This window comes from Astatotilapia calliptera, chromosome 13 (genome assembly GCF_900246225.1).
Source record: "Astatotilapia calliptera chromosome 13, fAstCal1.2, whole genome shotgun sequence".
NCBI classification, from domain to species: domain Eukaryota; kingdom Metazoa; phylum Chordata; class Actinopteri; order Cichliformes; family Cichlidae; genus Astatotilapia; species Astatotilapia calliptera.
The window spans coordinates 23891765-23918006 of record NC_039314.1 but is presented as its reverse complement, the minus strand read 5'-3'; the positions used below and the strand labels follow the sequence as shown (position 1 = coordinate 23918006).

At 38.9% G+C, this 26242-nt stretch overlaps 3 protein-coding genes across 5 annotated transcripts in view; 2 read left to right on the top strand and 1 right to left on the bottom strand.

The window, feature by feature from the left end:
• The window catches only part of wdpcp (WD repeat containing planar cell polarity effector), an 88061-nt gene extending 73399 nt beyond the window's left edge, over nucleotides 1–14662 (bottom strand). Inside the window, exon 1 of one of the 2 annotated variants that reach the window (XM_026189711.1) lies at nucleotides 14410–14662. The gene's annotated coding sequence lies outside the window, so the exon portion shown is untranslated. The remainder of the gene's footprint in view (nucleotides 1–14409) is intronic. The other variant, XM_026189712.1, reaches the window with a different exon arrangement.
• Nucleotides 14663–14901: 239 nt separating this feature from the next.
• On the top strand, nucleotides 14902–21860 carry mdh1ab (malate dehydrogenase 1Ab, NAD (soluble)). Its single transcript, XM_026189714.1, has 9 exons — nucleotides 14902–15058; nucleotides 15538–15636; nucleotides 16015–16111; nucleotides 17392–17567; nucleotides 17843–17965; nucleotides 18074–18250; nucleotides 19403–19516; nucleotides 20965–21054; nucleotides 21305–21860. Exons 1-9 carry the CDS (start codon nucleotides 14906–14908, stop codon nucleotides 21425–21427), a joined length of 1152 nt encoding a protein of 383 aa, XP_026045499.1. The 5' UTR covers nucleotides 14902–14905; the 3' UTR covers nucleotides 21428–21860.
• Nucleotides 21861–23329: 1469 nt separating this feature from the next.
• ugp2b (UDP-glucose pyrophosphorylase 2b) overlaps nucleotides 23330–26242 on the top strand; it is a 40138-nt gene continuing 37225 nt past the window's right edge. Inside the window, exon 1 of one of the 2 annotated variants that reach the window (XM_026191018.1) lies at nucleotides 23330–23683. Coding sequence is in view for 1 of the 2 variants with exons in the window: in XM_026191017.1 (XP_026046802.1) it covers nucleotides 24571–24589 (19 nt within the window). In the remaining variant the exon portion in view is untranslated. Of the gene's footprint in view, nucleotides 23684–24214; nucleotides 24590–26242 lie in introns of those variants that run through there. The other variant, XM_026191017.1, reaches the window with a different exon arrangement.

Below are 26242 nucleotides of genomic sequence, written 5' to 3'. Positions count from 1 at the left end.
GGTTAGTGGTCCCATGATCTTCACTTCTATTTTAACAACATAAAAGATAGCAAAGGAAAATGCCACATCTTGTGATATGACAAGTTAAGGTGGAGAGAAAAAGGCATCTTTGCATGGGACATGAATATCAGCCACTTAGGAGTCTTATGAGATCTACAACTCAAGATTTACATTTCTGTTTGTGGAGGCCCTAATCTGCCAACTATAGATTTCTTTAATAAATTTTTTTTAAGACATGTTACAACGACTTTTACATAAGTGGCCACTAAGCAATTATTTCACAAGGTATGCATTTCTAATTTCGAAGCCAAAGAGGACATGTTTTTTTTTTCTTGTCTTTATCAGCTGTTTCCTCATGTGCACATCTATTTTTATAGGCATTTGAAAATATTTGTTTTTTGATTTATATTTCATCCTCCCTTTTCTTTTTTGTTATGATTTGCAAAAGATTGAGAGACTGTTAAATAATATAAACAAAAATAAAATACAGACAAAATCTTTCTCCTTACACAATCTTTCGGACTCTCTGTGTGCCTGTGCTTTTGTGTGTAAGTACAAGAAAAGGAGGGAAAGGACAAGAACGGGGAGACAGAAAGATGTGTGGAGGCTCTTCTAAGCACACGCGTAAACATCATTAGAGGAGGTAATGGAGGGAGGAAGGTGGGAATGAGGGGAAAACCTTTTTTCCAGCAGAGGTATTTACCCAACGCCTGGAGCAGAAACACAAACAAGTACCAGTAATGACTAAGAGTGGTGATGAGAGACAGAGAGAAAGAGATGTTTGGTGGAAAATGTGCAACTGATTGGGCAGAAAATGTGGTCTCCCAGCAAAAGAGAGTGAGACTTCCACCTTGAAGCCAATAAAATGTTTGAACAAGCAAAAATTTCTACATTTAGCCAGGATTAAAAAAAACTTGATGGTGGTGGTCTTTCATTCCTGTTCAGCTAATAGTTCTAATCCAGGCAAGTGTTTCACTAAAAGCTGAGTGTTCTGCCCTAAAGCAACACCTAAGGCCAGGAAAGGCAATACTTCCAAACCACCGGCACAATTGCTCGGCTTCAAAGAGATTCTCGGGGACTAGGAGCCTCTCTGGTGTCTGTCCCCTGTCACAGAGAAGGTGACGCATGTCACACTGACCGTGGTTTTGTTTATGTTGTTGGATTTTCTTCTTTTAAAGCTGTCTGGTGCCCCGTTGTTTGCCCCTCACCTTCTGACCATAAACAGCAAACACACAAACACACACACACACACATACACTAAATGTGCACAGACACATTCATAAAAACACAAAACATGCAGCTCAAACATGAAAAAGTGTCTTACTTTTTCATTCATTTATGAAGCAAATTACCTGCCCAAAATTATCAGTTAATAATAAAAAGTACACTCCTGCACATAGATGCAAATCCCTCTCATAATCAGGACACAGAAGATCATTCTTGCTTAAATATTAAGTTCTTAAGTATTAACATAAAGCCGACAGCAATGCTGGTAACCAGTACAATGTGCACTTCATAGTGATTGCCACAACTACACTACTGTAGAAATTATTTTGCTCCATATTGACATGATAATATCACCAGCTGCTGCAGATCTGTTGGCTGCACATCTATGATGTCAGTCCTCCCTGTCTACCCAAAGGTGCTCTGTTGTTACAGAGATTGGGTGGCTGTGGAGGCTTTTGGGGACTAGTTAACTTATTATCATGTTAAAAAACAAACAAAAAAAGTTGGGTACCCTGTGGTCATAAAGGGATGGACATGGTCAGCAACAATACTCAGGTATGCTGTGAACATTAAAGAGTGCCAAGAAATGATCCCCGACATCATAACATTTTCCATCTGGCACCAACAACCACTCAAAGTCACTTCAGTCACCTGTCTTCTTCATTCTCATGCTCACTTTAAACTTTAAAAGACCGCGTCCATGTGCCTAAATGCACAGACTTGTCGTCATCTAATTGGCTGACTAGATATTTGCGTTAACAAGTGTACATCCACTAATTAAAAGTGATTGGCCACTTAACTACTTTTTCTTCTCACACGCAGGTGTAAGCACCGTAATACCAGTAAGCACAAACCAATTTCAATACAGAGAAACTAGTTTTTGATTTGAATGGTCGATGTATAATGCACCTTTGCAAAGTTTCAAGACCAAGAAAGGCGTTAGCTTTGTTTTTGAGTCTGTGCGCACATCCAGAAAACATTGACCTTAGCTGAAACTTCCCTGTTGTGTACTTAACCACATATGCGCACTCAGGTACACACATACACACCTGTCAAGGTCTCAGGAAGACCAGGGCCTTTTAAGGTTGTTGTCAGAAGCACTGAGAGAGATAGACCGAGGCAAAATGAAAGGTCACAATGAACGTCCCCTAGACTTCTCAGCGGTCTTATTTCGCCGTCACACACTCACACACACGCTGTCTGTCACCTCCCAGACGAGGCCATGACACCTTGGACACCTCTCAGCAAGCAGTGCCTCCCTCTGTCCATCTGTCTTTCTGACAGGTTGACATGGCGCAGAGCGGTCGGACGTCGATGACACTCAGAGCAAGAGGTTTGTTCTCTTTGCTGTGACCTCAGAGATGGACACTGGTGTCCTATCTCTGTTCTCCCACCGCTGCCGTCAACTTAGAAGAGGAAATAAAATCCTTTCTCGCATCGACTCCCAACTCTTCTTCTCTTTAGCTGGCAGTTGTCTGTCATGAGCATCACTGCAGGGTCTATGTGGAGACTGCAATGAACATAATCTACAGATTAAAACCAATTCTATGACAGCAGCTGTAATAATCAAACTTTATTCAGCTTGTCCAATTCATAGATTCTGAAGGAATTTAGTCAAAGATGGTGTTAAAATCATATTTACCAAGTATTTGGTAAAGGAAAACAAATTGCCTGTGAAGTTTAACTATAAAATCTTGGCATAATGGTATGACCGAAGTCACGAAGGCCAACAAATCAACACAGTACTAATATAAATATGAAACAGCAGTAGGAAAAGTATAGGTCCTCATCAGTGGATTTCTTGCTGTTGTTTAGGTAACAGGAATATCACTTGAGTGGTTAATCAAACTTAACAATTTCATAAAAACTACAAATGAAAAAAGAATAACTTTTTAACCAAATATTTCTGAATATATAAAGAGTAACTAGGTTACTTTTTAAATGACCATGCTACCTAGCTTTTTTCTTAGACTATATATAGTACAGTTTGCCTTGACTTTAAAGGTGCCCAATAGAATCTAATGCTCTGGCGTCAACAGAAAAACAAAAATAATAGAAGAATACTACAAACTACCAGGTGTTGTGGAACTTCAACATTAGTTGCTACTGTGCAAACATAAGAAACATGCAAAGCCAAAGCAGAGTATAGCTGTCAAAAAGTCAAGAACAATAAACAGAAATGAGACAAAGTGAAAACTGCAGCAGGTAACGCTAAAGGTCTGCCAGCTATCTGCAGTCACTTCCAAGCAGTTAGGGGTGGGGTGCTATCTTTGGTTCTTTTCCAGGCAAGCATCTCTGGTGAAAGTGCCCATCCCCTGTCAAGCAATATAATGTTTTTGATATGAATCTATTCAATCTAATGAATCTAATCAGTAAGGATTATTTAGACCATAATCGAGCAGCCCTAAGTGGAAACCAGTTTCTTAATTTCTTTCTATACCTGTTCACCATTATCTGCTAGACGAAATGTTAAAATCTCCAAAAACTGCATGCATTTATGCATACGCATAAAAGCCATTACCTTGGTTACAAAGGGTTTGTATAATAAACAAAAACCCCAGGTAAAGTTTGGCCTTTGTATCTCTACGGTTTTCTGACGCATTTTCAGCTTTCCATCATTACAGAGTCTGATAATTTGCTGCCTGCAATAAAGAGGTCAGTGAAACTGGTGAGGAGGTTTAAAATCAGAGTACAAAATAAGACAACAGTGCACACACAAGTATGAACACACACACACACACACACACACACACACACACACACACACACACACACACACACACACACACACACACACACACACACACACACACACACACACACTTGGCTATTCTCCATCTGTCTGAGAGCCCAAGCATCCAGCCATGCGTAAAAACAGCACTGTCCTGCCCAACACTCCTCCAAGAGTACAGTCATTATGGGACTGAATGGCATGGCCTGCACCCCATGACACACATGCACACACACGCGTGCGCACGCACACACATTTCAGTGTTGTGTTCTTTTAGACTCATGACCTATCTTTACTTCCCTTTGACACACACATGGAGTCTTACAGGTTCAGTTATACTTCAAGCTCAGGTCCTCTACCTGAGGCCTGGGAGCTTTTATTTAAAGGGAAATTTTACAGCACTCATTTCTGTTGTACATGCAGGATCGTTGGGTCAAGTCATGTCTTGTCAGGCCCTGTATCCTGTTTCCATTGAGCTTGACAGTTAAGAGTAGCACAGGGGCTGAACAGGGCCCCGTGTTAAACACATTCACCCTGCAGTTAGCCCTGTCTGACTTCAAGAAAACAGCTCATCTTTCACATCAAACAGCTATACAAACTTTGACACACCTACAATTCAAAGTTTACCACAATTAGTTGAATAGCTACAGCTGACTGTCAACCATTTTTTCATCCTGTTTTAAACCCCCCCCCAAAAACTTCATGTTTCCATTACCTATAATGCCATCTGTACATTTAGTAATTGCTCATCATTATGTGGGTAAGTTAAAAAGAACACTAGCAAAAGCCTTAAGTCTCAACTCCTTTAACAGTCTTTAACAAGTTGGACTTTTAACTACAGGGCCATTATTATTTGCATAAGTACAATTTAAGTATTTGCCATCATGCTCCTGGTAGACACCTATAATATAATACCCACTCACTAAGCAGCTAAATTATTGTCTAGATCAGGGGTGTCAAACTCAAATACACAGTGGGCCAAAATGCAAAACTGGAACAAAGTCGCGGGCTAACATTAATATTTATTGGAAAAAAATCTTCCTCCAGATATAAGAATGAATCTTTTCTTATGGACTCAAACAAGTGTTGCTGAAAAACTGAATATGGAACAAGCAAAGCTTAATACTAAACAATATATATATTAGCTGTATAATACCAGTAGGCCAGTTCTAATAGTAATTTGGTATGGCTTTGCAGGCCAAATATAATTAGGCTGGGCCAGAGTTTGACACTTATGGTCTAGATGTTCCATGTCACTCAAAAGCATCCAAAACACAAACCTTGCCATCCACAACTTTTCAGCTTTATGCGTGCCAGGCTAAAGAAAGGCTATATACGTACCCATGATTGGTAAAATAATTATACTATACTACTACTACTACTACTACTACTACTTCGCCTCCACTTTGTGTCACTACCAGTAATTTTACCTTTCATCATTTGAAGTCATCCAATGTCATGGACTTCCTGTGGCATATAAAAACCTAATAGATTTGCTTCAGCCAGTTTGCTTTACAGGTGAAGTCACAACTGTGATTGGTGGAAAGTGAAATTAGTCATTAGCTGTCCAATCAACTTAAAACCAGACTGAGTAAATACAATCCTATTTAAAATAATTATTTAACAGAATAAACAATATTTTTTTCGCTTTACTTGTGATTTTCCTTGAGGGGAAGATCAAAAGCTCTTTGAGGAGTGCCAATATTTTTCTACACTGTATGTGAAACAGTGCAGATGAATCATGTGACTGTGGAAACAAGTTTCCCAACGCCATTCTCTATAATGTGTGACAGAACCTTCCCTTCACCCCTTCTCTCCCATGCATGCCCATAGGCTTAACGTCGTCTGGGTGGGACGATCCCGCCGGCTCACTGTCGGCACGGCAACGAGTGCTATCCTGGCTAACATCTGCTGCACGACCCGGGGCCACTCAGAATGGGCCTTAATCCCCACACAGCCATGTTGTGGGGGAAAACATTCTTTCCTTTTAGAAAGAGCAGACAAACAGGGACAGGCGGTGTTGCTGGTAACCTGCAGGCAACTGGCCTCTTGGAAGGACCTGGAATGCTGTCGGTTACGTGGCCCCCAATTGTGCCACGGCCCATTATGGCTGTGCAGAGGGGTGTGACCGCCAGCATCGGCAGCAAGTTGCCATCGCTGGTCCAGTTGGATGGATTTGGATTTTGAAGTTAATGAAAGGTGGTGCGAGTGGGCTTGCTGGGGTGGGTCAGAGGGGGGTTTGTGAGCCAGACTTGTTATGCTAAAACAACAGTTGCATTGATAAAAACAAATGTGAACCACATTCCACTCTGTCCTCTCCTGTGCGAGCTTGCCACCACGTCAACTGGCTGTGGGTCCAGGATATTGTTGCTGCAGCATTTCTGGTCATCCTTCAGTGAGTTTTCCATGCGTTGGTTGCCGTCAACAGCAGAGAGAACAGGGAATAAGTTTTCAGTGAGGACCCAATGCACAACATGTGGCAGTTTAGTGCCCCCTTGTGGGCATGGTAAAGAGAAAAGGTGCTCTGGAAGCACATAAATACACCTACAGACACTTCTAGCAAGAATCATTCAAAGTCATAACACGACAAGTGAACAACTCTCCCCTCCGAAACAAGCCGAGCCATGATCCTTCATATTACTGTTTCTGATAAAGATCTTCTCTGAGGAAATGAAGACAGAGCCCCATCAATCAGTCCATCAATTGCTGTGAAATATGTATTTGTCTTAATATAGAGTTTGATTCCATCAAACCCATTTCACGGACCATTTCCTTATGCAAACACCTCTGGGAGAAAGAGGAAGGGAGATTGGCAGAGTGTGAGTGAGGCTTGCTCACAGGAAGAAACACACCTCTGAGGATGGCTCGGTGTGTGTACATTATGAGATTTAATTGAATAGTTCTGCATCAGTGCCAAAAAGTTACGTTAGTGTGTTTGCAGAGGTCTGTGTTCTTATTGATTGAGGGCTTAGTTGTTGTTTTTTTATATCATCATCATCATCATCATCATCATCATCATCATCATCATCACCATCATCATTTTCACAGCATGCCAACATAATCAGAGTGCTTCTCAGGTTTCAATCACAGACAGTGAAAGCAACCAGCTCAAGAAATATCAGTACATAGGTAAGCAAAGTTATGACAGTCTTGTATTTTTGATTAGTTTTGTTTTCAAGTCAGACCTTTCTGTAAGTTTCCACTTAAAGCTGTTTTGCCCATTTCAGTTTAGTTAGAAAATGTTTAGCTATAGCTCAGGGTTTTTTTTAAGTTTTAGTCTAAATTATGCAAGAACTGACATTTGTCAGGGCAAGATTTAAGAACCTCAGAACAACACCTCAAACACACAAATTAGAAAATTATAGATGTTACTTTGTGGGTTAGATGAAGCCCAAAATTATGATCATTTTTGTTTTTGGGAGCGCATATGTGAGGATGGATGACTGCAGACCAAATCTAAAGGGAACAAATAAAGTAACCCAAACCTGAACATACATGTTTACTTATACCAAACATGTAGTTTAGTATGGTGACATTTCCTCTACATCTCATATTAGTTTTGCAAGTGCACCAAATCTTTAAAGTTGGGAGGGGGGTTTCTAAATATTTGTTTTGTATTAATTTCACATAAATCAAATGTTTTTACACACCGATTTAGCTTTTATTTGAAAATATATAGGCCCGGACCTACAGCAGTTCAGGTGCAGATAATGGGAGGGAAATATGAAGTTAACATAAATGATTTTTGTGTAGGGGAATTAAAAAATTTGCTGGTACTATTATATTTACGACCATTTAATTAAAATTCAATTAGGATAATTTTTTTATTGTAAATAAAAGATTAAAATCAGTGGGGTCAGGGGAAGAACGTTAATTATCAGTGATTCAGAAGATCTGATCCACTCTATTTTATTTATCACAAAACAAAAGACTGTTGTTGTTTTTTTTACTTTTAAAGCTAAAGCATAAATCGTATGTGGAATGTTAGGTTGAACTTTTAGTAAAAACTACACAATTTAAAAAAAAAAAAAAGTTGAGAACAAATCTGGGTGTAGAATTCGAGCATTCACACATGACCTTTACCCAGCTTCTTTTTAACCATTTGTCTCTCTCTGTTTGCCTTTATGTGCAATGTTACCAGACTTTTAATATTTTATGTCCCACAATCCTTGCTTAGACATTAGGTAATACATTCTACATTAGGTAATCTACCTCACTAACACCATTTCCATGTACCCCTTTTCACAAACGTATGCTCTTCTTATACAGTGCTAACAACCCCAGTATATCATTAAATAATTGCCATTTTCACTTTTTTTCTTAATTGTCCTTACTTGTTTTACTTCACATTTTAAATTGTATTTCATCATATGGGTTTAAATGATGCATTGAATGTGTCTTGTATAATTTGTGTATATAATTGTGTATAATTGGTATGTGTATGTTGTGCAAACTGACCCCACGATTTTTTTTTTTAATCCACACCTTCTTGCTTAAAGCACACGTGACTGCTAACTTTCCTAAACTTTCCTTGTATATTTTTTGGAATAGGTTTAGACAATGCACTGTTGCAAAAATGGTTTTCATGTTTAAGACAACTGAGCAGTGCCGTGTTACGGCGTGGGTCTAGATTAAAAAAGGTCTGAATCCCTTTTCATGTCAAATTCCAGTAAAACTGACAGCTGTTCCCATTCTGCTGCCAGCCTGCTGCAGCAACAAGTGCTTTTGGATAGTCTTCAATACAAATCCATCAGCAGCTTTTTCCAAGTGCTGCGTGAAGAGTCATCTATGACTTACAGGTAAACTGTAGCCATATACTGACATCTAGTGAATTATTATGGTTACTGCAAATAATATCCCAACAGGATGGGGCCACACAAGTTCAAACAACACAGCACCTGCATGCATTACAGTGTGTAGATAAATAATGGAACAAACATCATCTGCTGCATCTGATCTAAAGCTTCATCAATTAATCTAAGACAGAGACATGACACTGCGGAGACAGATATGCCAACAAGTAAGCAAGGTGATGGCACGAGGATACAGAAATTGAATATGATGAGAGATAACAGTGACAGTGATGTAGTTATCTGCTGCGTATGTGTGCATGTGCACTCGTGTGAATGCAGCCCACTATCTCATGGTGTCTGGCGGTTCACTGTGAGGGCTATTTGGTCTAGCAGCGCAGATAAGAGGGTGATATAGAGGCCGGTGGGTGTGCTGGCTATCAGCCTCCCATGTAACAGGGTCACTCAGGTGTACTATGCGGGGACAAGTGGAGGAGCAGAATAAGGGGAGATAAAGTAGAAGAGGACAGAGCGGGTGGAGATGAGGGAGGTGAACAGGTGAGGGAACAAAAAAAGAGGAGGTGATCGAGTGGACAAAGGAAATGCTGACAAGCACTTATCCAGATTTTGAAATGTACTTTGTATGTGTGGACATATATGTTCATAAAATCTAGACATCACTGAGAGTGATCACACTGCACATGTGTGAGTGTGTTTTTGTGGTTTAGGATTTGTGCATGGGGAAACTTTCACACCTCTATTTTTCTTTCGGTGCTCCGGTTTCACCTGGCGCACACGCACACACACAAACAGAACATCAGGCTGCTCTGCAAATAAACTGGCACCAGATATTATCATGTGTGCTGCTGCTTTTCTTGGTTTCATTCCGATTTCCTTTTAACAAAGAAAAGTATGCTAATCCCCTCATGTCAACCTGACTGTGGAGACTGCCATGGTAATAAACACGGGAGTGACAGCAACAACAAACTCCTCTGAATATGCGCAGTCATCACGGTCACGTGGCATGTCATTATAAACTTTTGGGGGATTTTGGATGATTTCAGTGGGTCAACAAGTTTGAGGCTGTAGGTTAGCTGAAAGGCAGGTGAATATCCTGTAAACAACATTATCACTGAGTTAGCAAAATATGGAGTTACTTCTAAATCAAGCAGGTAAAAGAAATACAACAAGGCAATGCTGACAAATTTCAGTAACAGTGTGATTTTGACCTAATTCACATAAAAATTAATTATCTCTAATATTAAACAATATTAAAATCACCTGATCGCACAGAGGTATGGAGTGGAACGCATGATATTAATGGCTTAACGGGGTATATTGGGCTTAAAATCAAAGTTTTCATTGGGTCAGAAGTGATACGGTAACTTATGCTGGACACAGACTAGACTGAAGCAGGTTATGCTCAGAGTTTTGATTTAAAAGTCAGCTGCAAATACCACATTTTGACGAAAACTTTTAACTATGCTTTTAATTATAACTATGAACCATATTCAGTCAAAAAACTTTCACTTTGTGAAAATGATATTTGTGTCTTTTTAATGAGTCCAACCTGAATCCATCAAGATTTAATGTTTTTCATACATCAAATGAACCGTTTCTGAGTTCTAATGGGCATCTGTAAGAGGGGGAAATCCATCAATCAATCCACTGAGAGGTAAAATACTTGTATTAACTTATTAATTCACAACAAATTTGCATTATTAGCTTTGCTTTTATTTATAAAGCTTATACAGTTAACAAACAGGAATATGGTTGCCATGAAAAGTTGCCATCTTTGGGTTCGTGGTTTAACTTAAAGCACAGTGCATCCTGGCTCCATCTCAGGTACAGTGGCATATATATCCCCCCCAGAAATCTCACTCCTTCATGTTATAAAATGGGAGGCAAGTGAAGAAAAAAAAACTATATGTAAATAAGTAGACCATACAATATCTCACTTCTTAAAAAACTAACATAATACTATGCAGACATTGTGTTTAAACAGCAGCCCTACACAAAGCTGTGAAAACCTGTTTGTCCCTTTCCGATATCATTCAAAGACACAAGTACCTTTCACGCAGAGGGGTAAAAATCTTCCTGCACCTCAGAGGAGCACTGCCAGGTTGCAGCAGCTTCTTCAAACAGCTATGAATCAGGCTATCAAATTCAGAGCCTTTTGAGAAGAGAAGCATTGGTGTAGGCCTCTGTCACTAGCAGATGGGGCAGATTTAGGCTTTGGATAGAGAATTGGTGGTGGTTTGGGTTAATCTTGTGCCTTAGGCTTTACAGACACTTTTGGACTGAGGAAAATATGTGAATGTAATTTGATTAATTATTTTGACCCTTGTCCATCAGTCGCTAGACCGCTGTCAAGCAAGATTTCAGCTTTGCAAACTTTAGTCTGCAGCTGTGTGCAATCAAACATTATTGCAATGGAATAATAATTACAAAAATGTATCTTTAAGACAGTAAATTGGTATGAGGAGTATAAGATCGCTTTTCACTTCCAATTCCTATAAGATGATAAAAACAATTTTGCCACAGAAGTATGGATAAAGAATATGTCCACGTATCTGAGATGTTATTGATTGGTGCTGGACAAATTTATCCATTCATTCATCAGCCAAACACGTCTACTCATTGCAGTCTGTCTCTAATGTGGATAAAACTCCTGCTGTGTTTGTTCCAGTGCTTTGTTGCAGTTGTAGTTTACTTACTCAAAACCTTCTGTCCAGTTCCCAAACCAGCTCGATGGAGTTTAAGTCTGGAGAAATCATTTGAAACCTACTGTTTTTCTAGTCTTGGTTTAGGATAAAGTCCTGACCTGAAAGTCTATCCTTTGTTGCTTTACCTTTTCTCACAATTCACAACAGCACAGACTACAGCACTAGTTTAATAATACATCAGCGAGTGTAGTGGTCACACTGCCATTATACAGACAGATGATAACTTAACTTGAATTGCTTCAATTTCAATTTAAAAAAAGGGGGGGGAACTGTGATGTCCTAAAGCTTTTGACATCAGTAAGCCACTTTGTCATCCCTTACACGTCCAAATACGCCTACTCCTATCTACAAATAACCAAAACAATCCCAAATATCAAAAAACGAACCAAAACAAATGTGCTCAAACTATCAATACCTCAATCAGAATAATATACACTCACTAGTCACTTTATTAGATACACATGTTCAACTTCTCATTTGCCCAAAATATCTAATCCGCTAATCACACGGCAACAACTCAGTCCGTTTAGACATAGACAATGGCTGATCTCCTGAAGTTCAGACCATGCATCAGAATGCGGTAGAAAGGTGATTTATTCCTACAGAATCACAAAATTGGATAATATAGGGTTTGTAAAACACTGCATGGTTTGATGAGTCTTAATTTCTGTTTCAACATTTGGACAGTGTGATCAGAACTTGCTGAAAATAAAATACAAACCACCTCATATCACCAGTTCAGGCTGCTGGTGGTGCTTTAACCCTGGAGAACCCATAGGGTCGGATCTGACCCCATGGGTGCTCCAGGGTTAATGGTGTTATGGGATAATGGGAATATTTTCTTTGCACATGCCCTTGGACACTGAGTAAACACCACATCCTACCTGAGCATTGTACCCAACTTCTGAATACACTGGTTTCCTGAGCATAACAGTGAGTTCACTTAACTCAAATGTTCTCCACAGCCATCAAATCTTGAGATGTAGTTCATAAAACACAGTGGTGTTTGGACTGGATCTAAGCCAAAACACCACTTTTGGATTGGTGTGGAATGGGAGCATGACATCATGGATGTGCAGCCAATGGAGAAAATCAAGAATTAAGGCAATTCTGAAGGTAAAACAGGTCCAACCTGGTATTGCGTCAAAAAGCGATTAGGGAAAAAATAAAACTGAATTGAACTGAACAGTTTAAATATATATATCATTTTTTGATATGACTCATTTACTAGCAAAGTGTCTAAAAATGTTGTGAATGTAATTGGTATTCGGTTTAGTCTGGAGTAAGTCTGATACCATTCAGGTGTAACAGTATCGCATTTGCTTTTTGTTCAAGTCATGTAATGAGCCTGTAATGAAGCCATAAAATATTGATGCTCACGTTCAACCAACCGATCAACTTAAAACAAGATAGCAGAAAGAAACACTTCCCTTCCTGAGGAAGTACAGGTGAGGAGACTCACAACAGGAGAGGACTCGTTTAAAACAGATCATAACTTATATTCAAGCACAATTTAACAATAATGGGCAAATAAAGACACATTTAAAGACTTTCCTTTAAAAAATACTTCACTCTGTCATACCTTGGCTATGATAGGTCCAGACGATTACTTTAAAGGCAAAAAACTACAAAAAGAATTTACATAAAGAACTATTAAGATTATTGTGTTAGCACAACTACAACTGAAGAACAATTTATGCTTAAAAAAATGCAACCTTTCATTTTATAAATTTCTGTTATATATTTAAAAAAACAAAAAAATTGTTAAAAAAAATGTATCTGTCCAACTTCAAAATCAAAAATACACTTTTTATAATATATTTTAGTTACTGTATGCTATGCTTGGCACAACCCTGCTGCCAATACTTCAGTCTGGAAACGTTGATTTTAAAAGTATTATTCAATAAATCTTTGACCATTAGATTAAAGATAGTCACCCTCATACTAAATACTCATTAAATTAAGACTTAATTTATGTTAACTTAAGCAACTTAAAATCTATCTTAACCAACCTTTCAGTAGTCAACCCTTATTAGGAATTTCAGCATTTATTTTGAAATCTTAAAAATACTATTCATTACAAAGGCAACAGATTAAACACTTGTATGCAGAATGGATATATGAGTTTGAATTTGTAGATTAGAAAAAAAATGTTCAGGTAAACAGAAATGTTTTTCTCAATAAAATATTACTTTGTTATGCTTCGCTTTATATGTATTTAACATAGTGGCGCAAAACAGGTAATTGACAGATGTGAGCTCTGGAACCTAATGCACTGTGACAGTCAAGGATAAATGTAGTTATATAAAAGGAAGGAAACCTAAATTAATTAATTTTATTTTGGTTACACGGGTAACAAGGTTGCATTGACTCAGTCTAGTCAGAACATACTACAAGGGAAAAATGCTAAATGTATCAAAGAGGTCTGACTTTTAGTTGACCCATATTGTTAACACATAACTCAATCGTGCCATTTCGTCTTCTTTCGGGACGGTTCTGTCTTTTCCCTTCCCAGACTGAATAGGTTTCAGTATCAGGGTTGTGCATATACGGTGGGACAAAATTTGCAGAGGATAATTATTGTTCTGAGTTATTGCTGTATTATAGGAGAAATATGTCAACAAACACAGAAAAACAATAACAACAAAAGATTTATAACGTATTTTAAGTATTTTACTGTTAGTTGACATGCGGGGGGGAGGCTGTTTTGCATTTTAAATATTTTGGGACCACTTTTTCAACTACTAGGTTTACATTTTGTCCCAGTGCAGGTTTAATTTTACACAACAAATAAATGTTCTAGTATTTTGTGCATGAATTGTTTTCAAATTCACGTGAGACAACAGAAAATATCCTGCAATTGTAGAATGGTCCATAACACCGCCGCCATGAAGGACACGGGGATATCGAAAGAAGCAGGTTATTAACAACTCACCTCAATTATCTCATTGACGAGGGCTGCAGCAGTGTCTGTTCTTTCTCCACCCGATTGACTTCAGCGTTTTCTTAAACTTAATAGCTACTACAAAACTTTCATACTGACTGTTCACTACAGATAGATAGCAACTAGCATTAACGTAGACTTGTACGAACTGTACTATACCTCGATATATAAAGATAGTCTCACCTGATCATCTCACTGCTCTGCCAAATTAAATGCACCATCTGTTTGTCTGTGCATCTGTTTGCTAAGCTAATGACAAACTGCACTCACGCTACTAGCAAGGTCGCTAAGCAACGGTAAGCGAATCTTCCAAGGCTATGCTAACCAGCTAGCACAGTAAATATCGATATCATGGAGGAGCCTTTTTTATAGCATTGGTAACGGTACTGCAGTCTGTAGGATTGTTTATTTGCTTGCTAATACCTTTCTTGTTGAAGCTGGCTTATTTATGTAGCATTTGAAAAATACCTAAAAGACTACACAAACGATGAAAACTACAACTACATGGATCCTCAAGCTGCCGTTTGGCGATTGTAAGTGTCGTAATCAAAAGAGCTTAAATACGAGTGACCTCTGGCTTGAGCGACAAGTGGGAGAAACAGAGAAACGTGAGGGACGTCTTGCTTGTCTTGGCAGTATGGTGAGTAGATACAGTAAATATGTTGGTTAACTTATTTTTTTCTGCACTGGAGATTAAACTGATATTCACCCTGCTAATGCAGGAAATTCACAAAGTAAGGTATGCGTTGTTTCTAGCTCACGGCATGACGCAGCCAACCAGAGGACTCAAAAGTTGACTTTATTTAAAAAGTCTCCTTTCGTGTCAAAGTCACGTGACACTTTTCTTATTTTGGTTATTTTAAATTGATGCTATCGAATAAGTGTCAAAGATGGCGATGAACCTGATCCCCCAAGTATATACTCGTTTGTTATGCAACCCTAAATCGTGTCTGCAGGCACAGGGCTATTTTTGAACTCACCCCCTGCTTTACTAAATCTTTTAGACAAGAATGGACACCCAGCCCACGTGCAGCTCCAGTTAAACTTTCATGCTTGTCTTATGAGAGAATTCAATACTGTGATTGTTAACAGCAGATTTCTTCACCTTGTGTCTTGCAGGCTGAGCCTATTAGAGTTCTGGTGACCGGTGCTGCTGGGCAGATTGCCTATTCCCTGTTGTTCAGCATTGCCAAAGGAGATGTGTTTGGCCAAGACCAGGTAAAGAAGGGTTTTGCCCTGCGCTTGTTAAACACTCAGTTCCTTCTGCCTGTCACCAGGCGCACCCATAAAACTGACAGCTGGGACTGTCACAAATTTTCCAGGTCATATCTGGGATGACATTGCACATACTGTATGTTGTTCCTTTGGAAATTGATCAGGTTACACTAGCTTATTTATGACCGCCCAGATCAACCTGGACTGTCCTTGAAGTCAATGAAGCGGATCTTGTGCCAAGAGCACTTGATCCAATTGGTACATGGCTTAGGCCTTCCCATGCTGTCGCAGAGAACTAAGTCTCCCGCTGACATGTAATTGTATACAGGGGTTATTATGCAATTGCATTTAAATTCAGTTATTTCCTTTTTCTTCTGGCAGCCAATCATTTTGCTCCTGTTGGACATCACCCCCATGCTGCCGGTCCTGGAAGGTGTAGTCATGGAGCTGCAGGACTGTGCCCTTCCACTTCTGAAAGGTAGTCCTTTAATAATTGAGCAATGCCAGTGTGTGGGTTTTTTTTTTTTTTTTTGTGGTGTTGTTTTTGGGTGTTCTTTTGTTTAGTTTTTTTTGTATAGGCATTTTTTCTTTTTTTGACAAGTGGGATATTTGAGAGCAGAAGTAGCTAAATTATCTTTTTTGTTTTTTCTTTTCTTTGCTTTCAGCCTTTTCTATTGTTAATAATAGAACTGCCTGTGATACTTCAATACACTTAAATAAATTCTTAAACGACCATATGACAAATGAGATCTGCTGTTCCAACTCACGCTCAATCTTCCCATCGTTCATGAAAAAGAATGCCTTGCTGGAGGCAAACAATGGTGTTTTTATTTTTTTGTTTTTATTTCCATTTATACAGATACCATTTCTTCATGTGTGTGTGTGGATTTTTTTTATTTATTATTATTATTTTTTTTTTGGCAGAGGGATCACCTTGTAAATGTTTTAATCCACCTTTCCTTCTATACCTACATATCCCAAAATATGATCCATGAGCAGATGTTAGCTAATAAGAGGAACCTACACCATTTTTGTTGGAGGTGGTGGTTTTTCTTGAATGCTTTAAAGATTTGGTTTGCACAAATGGGCTCGTTTTCTTGTATGGACCCAGTTTTTTGTTTGTTTTTTGTTTGTTTGTGTGTTTCGTTCCTGCTGTCATGGACTCAGTCATGAGGCGCCACTATGTGCCATCTCCATTGTGACCTGGAATTTTTACTTTGCAATGGTGCTGTCCTTTGCTTTTGTTTGCACGGGGGCTGAAAGAGGCCCCTGTATTAGCCAGCCACGATGCAAAGACAACACCTCATGCACATCAAGACAAAGATAAATGCAGTTCTCATCAAACTGGTCACCATTTTTCTAAATCTTATGACTGCACTTTAGAGTGATGCTTTGTCTCAAACAATTAAAGAGTCAACACTGTAAATGTCAGATGCACAACACAAACAGGAAGGACTTCCTGTGGACCTCATGTTCTTTTGTTATAACAGTTTTAGGGAGTGTGTGTGTGAGCAACTTTTACTCATGCAACTTTTATCAGGAGCTGACACCATGTTCCCATATTGCAGTAAAGATCTGGTGTGCCATTAATTTAAAAGGAATTCATTTTTTTCCAATTGTCACATTTGATTTGACTGCTTCCCTTCAGGAACAAATTCCACTATGAACTTAATAATCCCTCTCAAGGTTCAAAGTTGACAAATTGCCAAAGAGTAAAGTACTAAAAACCTATTGTCAATTAATTTTCTCCTTCTACAGAGATCATACCCACTGACAAAGAGGAGGTAGCCTTCAAGGACCTGGATGCAGCCATCTTGGTGGGCTCAATGCCCAGAAAGGAGGGTATGGAGAGGAAGGACCTCCTTAAAGCGAATGTGGCCATCTTTAAGAGCCAGGGAGCTGCCCTGGATAAGTATGCCAAGAAGACTGTGAAGGTAATTAGAAGCATATTTTCTGATGTAAAACACTCCCTTCCTGTCAAGTGAGCAAATTTGAAAGAAACTTCTCAGCCTCTGCCAAATAGAAATGTTTCCTAAACATTTTGTGCTTCTGGGAAAAATGGCAAAATCCTAATGAAGTATTTCCTGATGCCAAAACATTTTTCCCTTCTCGGTGTTGCATAATACAAGTTTGCTCGATTTACTCATGATAGTAATAAGACATAAAATCTGCATGGCATATGTTTTTAAATTGGTTTATGTGTGTTCAGGTGCTGGTTGTGGGAAACCCTGCCAACACCAACTGTCTGGTTGCAGCAAAGTCTGCTCCCTCTATCCCCAAAGAGAACTTTTCCTGCCTCACCCGTCTGGACCACAACCGGGCTCGCTCTCAGGTACAGTCCTCTCACTTCTTTCACTTTCTGATGGTGGTCTCAGACGTTTGGCAGCCACATTGTTAATCTTGGCTGACTGCAAACCTGGCTTTTCTTCGTATCCTGTAGGTGGCAATGCGCTGTGGTATTCCAGCCACTCAGGTGAAGAATGTGATCATCTGGGGGAACCACTCCTCCACACAATACCCAGATGTTCACCACTGCAAGGTCAACATGTCCGGCAGTGAGCTGACCTGCTTTGATGCAATCAAGGATGATGATTGGCTTAAAGGCGATTTCATTACTGTGAGTTATTGATTTCTAGATGAAAGCATGATATTTTATAGCTGGAGTGTACTCGCACTCGGATGCTTTTGGCTGTGCTTGAGAAAAGGCCTATAATATAATCCTCATATTTTACTTCATTGTTCTATCTTTTCTTCATCCTGACACTCCTAATAAGATTAATGGTTCTGAACATTAGTGGTTACATTTGTGGTTTAACAATGCTCTTTTTTCTTTTTTCTTTTTTTTAAAATTTGCACAATAGTCAGTTTTCCGGTCACTGTTCATGCGGGCAGATGTCAGTAAGACATGAAGTCCCTTTTTTAGGCTGAGCTGATATACTCACCTGTTTTCCAAGTCTATTTGAACTGCAAAATTATTCATCTGTGTAGGCAAACAGTCTAATTTTATGTGGTTATAGGTTTGGAGTTCAGTTTTTCAAATGCCACATTTATTTTGGAGCCTTGAGCACCACTGACTAAATTTAAGTGATAATGGCTACAGAGAAGTCAGCCTTGAGCTTGCTCTAAAGACAAACTATAAGCACTTGTATGAGGCCCCTTTTCTGCTAGCAAACATGTAATTTTCCTTCAAGCAAAATATTTTCTGGAAGACATTCAAAAACATGTGTTTTTTTTTTTTTTTTTTTTTTTTTTTTTTTGGGAACCAAAAACCTCAAAGATTTGCAGAATGGTCAAAAATCCTCAGGGTGTGTTTCCAAAACCTCCAAGTCATATTTGTTGGGTCTATCCTGGGTTCTTTCAGGTAGGTATGCCTGAAACAACCCTTACCTAGAAGGTGCTTGTCTCTAATCTTATTCTTCACACATTTTGTAGCAATACCCTATGTTCCTGTCCTTACCTGACAGCTTCACTGTCATGATCAGCTCTCTTCATTACAACAATCTCTGCATCGCTACAAACAGTGTACCGGTCCTTGTGTCAATCTGCCACTTATGAACAAAGGGAGAACACGATTATACCTTGTTGCTTGCAGTGTGCAGCACATGTAAAGCAGATATTTGGGGGACAGTAAGTATAGTAGTAGTAGGCAGGGGCAGCATTTACATGAGTCCAGTTGATAAAGAGAACTGATTCTCAAAATCAAACCTAGTCACAGAGCTCAATAACACTCCTGCATTTTCATTTAATGGCCCATGTTCTTACTTTGCAGACTGTGCAACAGAGAGGTGCTGCAGTCATCAAGGCCAGGAAACTTTCTAGTGCCATGTCTGCAGCCAAGGCCATCTGTGACCACATGAGAGACATCTGGTCAGGCACCCATGAGGTAAATCCTACATCTGTTTGTTATATCGGTCATTTGGGAATTTTTGCATGTTGCACTGTTCTGATAAGAAGTAATTATTCTGACGTTTAAAGATCCATTTTGCACTTTTTACCCCTCAGCTGTAAAAGCCTGCTGGGGTATTGTCATTGGGCAGACAGTGGCATGGACATTCAAGTTTGTGAATGCAATAACTGGAATGGGGTGATGTAGGCTTTTCATATTGATACCATAGGTGCATCTACTAAAAATCTCAGATGAGTTTAAAACTCAAGGTCAAAGGTCCTCACCGAAGATTTTCAAGTTTACACCATAGGTGCATCTGCTAGAACACTGAGGGGTAGCACTGGTGACCACCATTATTTTTGACATGTTAGGATGATGCCCCCTTTGCACCATTGATATTAATTTGCAACTATTTTGACAAACTGTAGGTTCCTAAATCTAACAAGATCCTATACTCAAGATGCACTGTAGCAAATTAGATTATTTTTCATTTATTTATACTTCCTTCATCGTAGCAGAACGATTGAGTTTATAAACTTGGATTTTTTTCCTGTGTGAAAACAAATCAAAACACTAGAAAAAGATACAAGAGAACTCCAAGGACACCAAAATGCATCACTACAAACCACTGAGTATTCAGTCTGGTCACTGGCCAGATGTGTCTGCGGCAAGTAAATGCAGAAAGAATGTCCTGTGTTCTGGACACACTTTGCATTCATTTCACAGATGGTTACTAGTCTGCACAGACCTTTGCACATCTGTAGTACCTGTCTGTCGTTCGTTCGACCGAAATCTGCATTCTACTATACTTGTGAGAACCAGCAGTCACTTGTGAGGACACACAACCCGGTCCTCACATATTTAAAGGCATGTTTGAGGCTCAAAATGTGGTTTTAGTGTCAGGGTAACAATTAGGTTATGGTTAGGTTTAGGATAAGGGTTAGGATTAGGCATTCATTTTTGATGGTTAGGGTAAGGGGCTAGGGAAAGCATTGTGTCAATGAGGGTCCTCACTAAGGTGTGTGTGTGTGTGTGTGTGTGTGTGTGTGTGTGTGTGTGTGGTTGTTTTTAAAAAAGCTCAAACTTGGACAAACAAGTAGTCGTTGTTTGTTTTTTGTCGTGGTCAGCTCAGGTTCACACCATAAACGAACTGCTCTGGAGTTCACTTGGAACCGTATCAAGACCACTTCCTCCAAAAGGTTGTGGTGCGGTTGTTTTGGTCCACACCTGAGTGCCATTACTGTGTTTTAACCAACACACATGAACCTCACCAGAGGGGTAAAACAAACCAGAGTTTGATTTAAATGGACTAAATGCTGCGGGTGTGAAAACGGCTTCAGATTTCTGACAGGTTACATATGGTTCTATTGTCAGTGATGCAAAGTATTTGGAAAGGCTGCATTTTATTTTAAATTCACTTTTAATGAGGTTTTTTCCTTTTTAAGGGTGAGTTTACCTCTATGGGTGTTTACTCAACTGGCAACTCCTATGGAGTCCCTGAAGACCTAATCTACTCATTCCCTGTCCAGATCCAGGTAAGCCTCGATCTCACTTTGTCTCCATTCTTCTAGCAGCTAGCATCATCTTTTCAGTGCAGCTTAAGACTAGCATTACCCTCCATTGTCTTTTTTTGGATGTGGATTTTATATTGAATAGGGTTTTTGTTGTTTTGATTTTGTTTTGTTTGTTTCTTTTTAAATTAAAGTTTGCATTAAATAAAATTTTGGGGATTTCTAGAAACATTATAGATCAAAGAACAAAACTGAAGGTACTTCTTTTTTTCAGAACAAGACCTGGAAAATCGTGGACAGTCTGGCAATCAATGATTTTTCCAAATCAAAGATGGATGCCACTGCAGCTGAACTGGTGGAGGAGAGGGACACAGCTGTGACTTTCCTTGGAGTATGACTAGAGCCTGCACAGCAGCACTTAGACAGCCTCAAAACTCCAGATGCACGCCTGTGATGAAGCACTCCACCAGCCCCTCCATTACTGTGTGCTTGTGTGTGAGCGAGTTGGTGCTTATGGGTGTAAAGTTGCATTTGTATGTCAAACGATGTGAATCTGATTGTTATTGTTATTCAAGATCACAAAAATGTGTCATACTTTTGACTACATATGACTGGGTAAGTTTAAGTCAAAAGCAGTTGTTGTACGTCATGATGCACAAGTATCACTCACCATAAGTATACAGTACACTGAAACTCCACTACTAGTTAAAGCTCTCTCCATTGTTTTTTTCCCTTTATTGATTATTACATGGATCCTTTTTACAGCTAGTGAAGTCCTAAAACACTGGAATATTAACGCTGAGACAATTAAAAATAAATAAATTAATAGAAAAAACAATAAGTTGTCTGATTATTGATTTCCATACATGGATGCTGTCATTTTTTTCCAGGTTTTGGCAATACAAGCCTTGAGTTGGTAAACCTCAGCCACTAAACGTGTGTGTGTGTGTGTGTGTGTGTGTGTGTGTGTGTGTGTGTGTGTGACACAGCCTTTTAAAGCACTCACAATAGGCTGTTTGAATCCCCTAGGTTACCAGATGGGCCTCAATGAGTCAATTCTGTTTAAGGATAATTTGATGCAAATGCTCGATTAGTTTGTGATCTGTAGTTGTGTAGTATATTTAACATATTATGTATGTATATAAAGTAACTAAAATTGGGTCCTATTGCAACATTTAAATGGTGTACTAACATTAGTTATGCATGCATATTTTTATTATGTGCTATTTTGCATAGTGAGTAATTTGAGGTGTTTTTGAAAGCTCTGTTTGGACTTCAGTAGTTTTCTGATTTCCTATAGGCACAACCTGATTGTGATGGAGTCAGGACAGATGGGGTCCTGATAAAATATAAAGTTAACTTATTAAGACTTTATGCAACCATTATTCTATTACAGAGATTATACCTTGTTGCTTGCAGTGTGCAGCCCAGGTAAAGCAGGTACTTGGGGGGACAGTAAGTAAAGTAGTGATTCACTTGCAGTGAAATGACACAGTTTCACCAGGCAGGGGCAGCATTTCCTGTTTTATTTTTTACTCAGTTACAGTATGAAGAGTTATGTAACATCTGCAATTAATAAATTCACAGCTGGTTCACTGAGGATAAGCGTTAAATGGGGCAAATCTACCAAAACAGTCACCACTCCCATATCAACAGTTTCATTTTGGAAATCCCAGTTAAAGTACTCGTTTTAATCTTTACATTAAATTTACATGAAAAAAAAATCATTCGCAGGTGTTTCATAGATGTCACACATGTCAATGTGAACACGTTACTTCTTTTTCTTGATATCACTTATTTCAATATTTTGTATTTATTACACAGCGTGCTGCGAGGAAAAGCCTGTTCTAACGTTTGAGTCTAAGGTTTACTTTTTAGCACCTGGCGGCTCTTTTTTTTGCTTCTCATCCGAAAATACTCTGCATACTCTTTCACGTGATTTAGTTTATTTTGAAAAGTCTCAACGGGATATTGAGCTTTATTGTGAAAGGTTTACGTGACGCGATGGTTTTACCGTCGTTGTTGCTAACGTCAACACATAAATACAGGCGCTTGTCCGTCCGTACTGTGGTTATATTAAATATAAGAGAAAGAGAGAACTTTAATAAATTAATATAGCCACTACAGTGACCATCAAAACGATGAAAAAATATTGCCGTAAACAGTTTATTTTGCGACACCACGAAATAAACGATAGCGCAAAATTAAACGATAGACGTTTTTATATCGTTATATCGAACAGCCCTAATTTTGAGCTATCTTCAATCAGACATTGCCAGAAACCAACATCGCACGTAGCAGAATCCTATTGGCTGTTAAAACCACGCACACAAAAACAGCATTTGTCATTGGCTCCCATCCTCCCTCGGCGTTCCGATTCGTCGTTGCCTAGAATGGCACTGGAGTGTAAAATATCTTCAAAAACTATCCGATCACCTTTTTAACTTCTGCACCTTTTTTGTACGTCCTGTGCTTTTTTTTAACACCCATTCAGCGATGTCGAAGGGCAGCAGAAGCGGCTTGAATTAAGGTGTAAATAAAACACATACATATTTTTGTGTACCCCGCTGTCTCCTCTGCTGGATCTCTGTGGTCCTCCAGACCTGCAGGACCAGGCCGACCCCATCGACTTTTCTTCCGCCAGTATTCTACAGTAAGAAAATGGCTTCAAATGTGTGTGTATGACGTGTTTCCCTCTCTACATTAGCCATCGGTAGGACTCCACACGCGGCTGGTGTTGAGGCGCTATGTCCGGGTTTTCTTTTTGACATTTTTCAGCTGAGAAAGGTCGTTCCTCTTCCTCCTCCAGTGTTACGTTCACGGCACCGTTGTTGATTATAGTTGTCTCCTTGCGTGTGGCTTGTTTGTGGAGGGCATAGCGTTCATCTCTGTCTGTACATCACTCAGTCACTAATTCATTTCCGCAGGCAGCAGGTCATACAGACAGCGTGACTGTACCTGTGTGCCCGGGTGTGTCTTTGCACATCTCGCCGGTTAATTATTGACGGCGTGTGTGTTAGTTGACTTTAAAAATCCCTGTGGCAGCCATAAGGTGATAAAAATGAAAGCACTCGAGGGGGAGGGGGTGAGGCGCTGGGGGAAAGAAGTGTCCAGAGGTTGTGAGACACAGTAAGGATTTGTGACGTGGTTGCAGGGTTGGGGCAGGGGGAGAAATACGGGCGGTACGAGCAGTAAAAGAGCTGGGTACATCGGATCCAACTTCACGTTGAAGGGAGGACCACTTGGCTGGTGTCCAGAGAGATAAGTGTGGTCGGATGAATGTGTCCTTGTTTTACTCGCAGGCACAGCGTCTTATCCTTTAAAGCTTCAACGCTGGATCGATTTAAAAGGCTTGGGCACCAATGAAAGAATGACCAGTCGGATGATTTAAGGATACCTCAAGGAAACTTTTAATATTATTATTATATATATTTTTAAATCCATTCACCGGATGTTTGCTCAATGACATCTTGTTTTTTCTGGGATACAAAACTTAAAGCGTGTCCACTATTATTTTAAACACTACTTGGCAGCTTAACCATGGCACTTTATGTCGAAGGTAAGTGATCTCTATTTTACTAAAATTGTGACTCTAGGAGAGGGAGGCTTAAAGGATTATGTTTATTTTTTTTAACGATCTATGTGTTTTTTCCTGTTCATTTCAGAACATTATTTACATCAACTTTAACATATGAGAAAGTGTGATTTATCACATTTTAATTTTAATCACTGATTATTAAAAAAATAAATAAAAATCCACTCTTTGCCAGACTGTTACAGGTTTAGTTGAGTTTACCATCATTCATTTGACCAATAAGAAAAGTTTTTTTTTTTAAATTTCATAAATCTACTATTATTCCTAAACCTTTTAGTAATCATATTAAATAATCTTCACTACTATAGTAGAGTAGCCCCACTGTGATAAAATAAGCAATAGTGTGATAAATGTATGTTTAAGTCAATAAACGAATGCATTAATAACTGAGTAATTGTTAACTGATGCCTTCATGTGAAAAATGAGGCCTTACGAGTCTTCTTTACATAATCTTTAGTAGATTACCAGTAATCTGTCTGTAAGCAAGGTCTTCTTGGGAGACAGTCTGCTCACGGTTTTCTAGTTTACTCACTGGTTTCATTCAATTCCTCCTTAACATGAACACACAACCTTGAACTGCTTTATAGCAGTTATAAACACAGTTGGGATTTTTTTTTTCATCATTGGTATCATTGTTCTGCTGACATGTGGTGACTCAAACACCTCATTGTGATAGTTTACACAAGTTTCTGCTTCTAAAATGCTATAATTAACTGGTTGGTTAATGCTGCAATACTTCCCATGAAAAGTGAGAGTAATTTTGTCCACAGTAACACTGACACCTGATTTCGTAAATCTTTAAATGGTGTTAAACTGTTTCCCTTTGCTACTGTCTGCTATTACAGTATGTCGTGGTATTTGCCATTTGGCTTCAAAGTTCAGTTTCCTGTTGTCTCTGTGCCAGGAGCAGTTGATTGTTGTGTTGTAAGGTCACTTAAGGTTAGTTGCAGCGCTACTTGGGAAATTGGCAATAAAAAGTCTGAAAGGCAGGATATCAGGAATTAATAAGCTATATCTCACAGCAGGTTAATGATTTCTAACGTCTTTATATACTCATATGCTTTTCATTTTTTAAGTAATAACAATAAATGGTACTATCAAGGCGTTCTCGGTGAATATTATTATTTTTGTCATTGCCATTCATTATATTTCAGCTACAGTTCATGTAGGTTTTTTTAATAACTTCAGATCTTTATTCTTGCTTTTGGTTTGTGGAAAAGTGAGTTTCTATTGTCATATTTACTTTTTTTGACAATGTGTGTCACATTTTGCTTAACAAGCACTGAACATGTTTAACTGCTTTTACTAATGGACCATAACAACAATTAGGGTGAAAATTGCTGTGCTAGCAGGTATAATTGCCTTGTCTCTTTGTATTTAATCAAAGCTTTTTAACTGGTCAGTGTTTGGTTTTATTGGCACATGCAGAGCTATTGTTTACCTTGTGCTCGATGTTAACAGATGGACTGATATTTGATAATCATTTCTTAACAAAAACAACATAAACTGCCATTTTAGAGATAAATTAGCCATAGATTAAGTTGATTTAAAATACCAACAGCATAGAACCTGTGTTGGGCATGTTACTGTTAAAAAAACTGTTTTCATAACTATCTT